Source organism: Vigna unguiculata, chromosome 8, assembly GCF_004118075.2.
Source record: "Vigna unguiculata cultivar IT97K-499-35 chromosome 8, ASM411807v1, whole genome shotgun sequence".
Taxonomy (NCBI): Eukaryota; Viridiplantae; Streptophyta; class Magnoliopsida; order Fabales; family Fabaceae; genus Vigna; species Vigna unguiculata.
The window spans coordinates 384917-388662 of record NC_040286.1 but is presented as its reverse complement, the minus strand read 5'-3'; the positions used below and the strand labels follow the sequence as shown (position 1 = coordinate 388662).

General features: G+C 29.3%; 1 protein-coding gene across 1 annotated transcript; it reads left to right on the top strand.

Annotated features, from left to right (window-relative positions):
• Positions 1-381: 381 nt before the first annotated feature.
• On the top strand, positions 382-3746 carry LOC114193750 (GDSL esterase/lipase EXL1-like). The gene is made up of 5 exons (XM_028083665.1): positions 382-770; positions 1728-1858; positions 1956-2192; positions 2697-2952; positions 3374-3746. Exons 1-5 carry the CDS (start codon positions 461-463, stop codon positions 3562-3564), a joined length of 1125 nt encoding a protein of 374 aa, XP_027939466.1. The 5' UTR covers positions 382-460; the 3' UTR covers positions 3565-3746.

Sequence of the window (3746 nt, the reverse complement as noted above, 5' to 3'; positions counted from 1 at the left end):
ATAAAGTAAATTACAGCCACATATATATATATATATATATATATATATATATTTCAATTTGCCATACATTCGTAATTTGTGAAATTATTTAGGAAATTACATGATTATTGACTTTGTAAATTTTTTTATCTCAATCTATTAAATTTGTGATGAGTCAAAATTGACTTTAATCCTATTTTATATGAAATCGATTATGAAAAGAATAAAAAATTAAAATCACAAAGCACTTATATCATATGCATTTATATAATTTAAAACCTAAATAAAAAAAATTCATTAATAGCATGACAGAATCGTGAAACTGCAATGAAAAGTTGCACGGTAGCTTGACATAATGATGCCATAAATGAGTTAAAAACAGAGGATGATTCATTCATGCAATTTATGGTGCACACAATTATATAACATCTTCATCCTTATCTATTATCTTTCCAGAAAAAAGAACCACAACCAATAATTTATGTTGCTTTTTATGAAGCTCTCTCCTTCTTCTTCTTCTTGTTCTCCATGTTCACTCTTCCGTTTCATATTACTATTTACAATAACAGTTTTGATTGTGTGCGGAAAAACAAGGGCAGTTGTGAAACTGCCACCAAATGTTTCAGTTCCTGCAGTGTTGGTGTTTGGAGATTCGATCATGGACACTGGCAACAACAACAACAATTTAGCAACAACAGCAAGGTGCAATTACCCTCCATATGGAAAAGATTTTAAGGGAGGGATCCCTACAGGAAGATTCAGTAATGGAAAGGTTCCATCTGACCTTATAGGTGTGTGTGTCCTATTTCTCATCCCTTCTTTTTATGACACTGTCCTTCCCATCTTTGCAGATATTTAATGTATATAGTTTTGTTATATGGATAATGATATTTTGACTACTAAATTTTGATAATTTTTTTTTACAATATGAGGTGTCATCTTTTAAGTGGTTTTGAAATATTGAGAATGAGAAAATAAAAAAATAAAAAACTACTTAAAAGATACTAATTAAGATTGTGAGAGAAAGTTGTCAAAAAATTTAATAATAAAAAAATCATTTTCGTTGTTCTATGTACACCTCCAAAATGTACAATGCAATCATAAATAGTTCCTATTATAAGGCAATCAAAGTTATATATTTTTCACTCTTCAAATAAATTGTACCAAATGTATCATCACGATGAAAATACAAGCTCAATTAATGCATTACTTTGGGATTTAATTATAAATAAATTAAACTATTCTTTTTTTTAATGGTATACTTTTTAAAATAATTTTAGTTTAAAAGTGTGATTTATTTTGATGATTCAACAATAAGCATTTTTTTTAAGATTTTTTTTCAAACTTATATGTTAATGAACTTTCTTAATTAACACAAAAGCTGTTCATATATTAGACTATGTATAGAATATTTATATTAACATATATTATAAGGGTTTGTTAGTTTTATGATAAAATGTAAGGAAAGGGGACTAATATTTTTGTTTTTCAATGAAAATTTTTTACAGAAAAAGTTAAAACTTTTGGTGGTGACATGTCATTTTCTAGGTAATAATTCTGATATGATTCTAACAGCTGATGTGAATTTCATTTGGGTGACATTAGTGAAAGTCTGGATGCGACCAAGTAATAGTGAAAAGAATAACGATTAAAAGCACTTAATAACATTAATAATTTTCTTAAGCACTTTTAAGTTTTAACCATTTAGAAACAAAAATTGTGAAAACTCGTGTTTCTGCATAACTCAGTGGAGGAACTGGGAATAAAGGAGTTTCTTCCACCATTCGTGGATTCAAATCTTGAAGCTGGTGAATTGGCGACCGGTGTGTGCTTTGCATCTGGTGGCGCAGGATACGATCCTTTAACAGCACAATCATCGGTAATTTCATGTCCAAAAAATCGATTAATTAATTGATCTCTCTTGAAAGTGAAGAACTGGTTTTGATGGTTTTTCTAACTTGGTGTCAATGAACTAGTTGACTATATCATTATCGGGTCAACTAGATTTGTTCAGAGAATACGTAGGGAAGTTGAAAGGGGTGGTCGGAGAAGAGAGGAGCAAGTTCATCTTGAAAAACACTCTTTATATTGTGGTATTAGGAAGCAACGACATTTCCAACACATACTTTTTGACCCGTGTTCGACAACTGCAATACCCTGATTTTTCTGCTTATGCTGATTTCATGCTCTCCTCAGCTTCTATTTTCTTGAAGGTATCATGTTATATTGTTATATATGCTTAAATATGTTTTTGATTTCTTAATTTTTAGTGAATTTTGAAATTAGTTAATTTTAAAACTTTGAACTAATTTAATTTTTCATTCTTCGAAATACGTAGATTTAGTCTTTTTAATCAAATTTTGTTAGGTTTATTTGATGTTTCGTATGTATTTCACGATTGTATTTGAGTTGTTTATAATGTTTGACACATTTTTACTTTAATGTTAAGTCAAATACTATTATGAAACGCGCTTAAAATGTCAAATAAACTTAACAAAATTTAATTAAAAGAACTAAATCTACGTATTTCAAAAGATAAAAGACTAAATTGGTCCAAAGTTTCAAAATAACTAATTTCAAAATCTACCAAAAGTTAAGAACCTAAAACATATTTAACCCTTGTATGTTTTATAGAATTAGTTAAGAATTGAACTTTAAGATTAATTTAACATAATACTATGTTGTCTTTTATATTATGATGTTTGATATAAATGAAGGAAATATACGGAGAAGGGGCACGGAGGATTGCAGTGTTCAGTGTGCCACCACTTGGGTATTTGCCATCTCAGAGAACAATCGGAGGAGGAATACAAAGAAACGTTGTAGTGAAGATAAACGACGCCGTACGGATCTTTAACGCCAAATTGTCAAAGCAACTTGACTCTCTGAATCAAAACTTTCAAGATAGCAAAATAGTGTACATTGATGTTTACAACCCTCTACTTGACATCATAGTGAACTACCAAAAATATGGTAATTTTAATTTTCACTTTTTCTTATTCATATTAATTTATAGAGCTTTTTATGACAAAAAACATTCTAATGTACAGAATTACCATTTCTAATATGTTCCAAAGCTTGAGCAAATCTTTTAAGAGAATTTTCCATTTATAAGTGATATTTGGTACTATTCTTTTATCTTCTCTAGAAAAGTAGATGCATGTATTTATTTTCTATATTTAGTTTATTTTAAAAAATTGTAGCAACACCTGTGTTTTGCACATGTATGAGTAGATCGGAAAAATTAAAAGGTGGGTCTGTTCATTTAATACACTATTGACTGAGACAACAAAAACATTGAAACATAGACAATTTTTCATCGATTATTAGTTATTTTTTTAACATATTAATGGTTTAAAATTTTTGAACGTGTTATATTACCTTTGTTTTGCAGGGTATAAAGTGGGAGACAGAGGGTGCTGTGGCACAGGCACAATAGAAGTTGTATTACTGTGCAATCGTTTCACTCCATTGTGCCCTAACGATTTGGAGTATGTGTTTTGGGACAGTTTTCACCCAACCGAAAGTGTTTATAAAAAACTTATAAGCCCTGTTATTGCAAAATATTTGAACAAGTTCTTGTGAGCAACACTTACACTTATCAAATTCATTGCTTTAAACCAAAAGTTGTAAACATATATATAGGTATGTATATCCTATTCTTTAGAATTACAAACATTTAGTCTTATGGTTTAACGTGTCCAGTGCATGAGACCACAATTGATATATGTGTAATTCTTGAGAAATAGAGACAGATTTCTATTATA

Bases quoted from the DNA above. Each gene is read 5' to 3' on its own strand.
- LOC114193750 (XM_028083665.1), top strand. From the start codon at position 461: ATGTTGCTTTTTATGAAGCTCTCTCCTTCTTCTTCTTCTTGTTCTCCA. The intron at 1,859-1,955 runs GTAATTTCATGT...TCAATGAACTAG, and splicing joins CTTTAACAGCACAATCATCG to TTGACTATATCATTATCGGG. The intron at 2,953-3,373 runs GTAATTTTAATT...TTTGTTTTGCAG, and splicing joins AGTGAACTACCAAAAATATG to GGTATAAAGTGGGAGACAGA.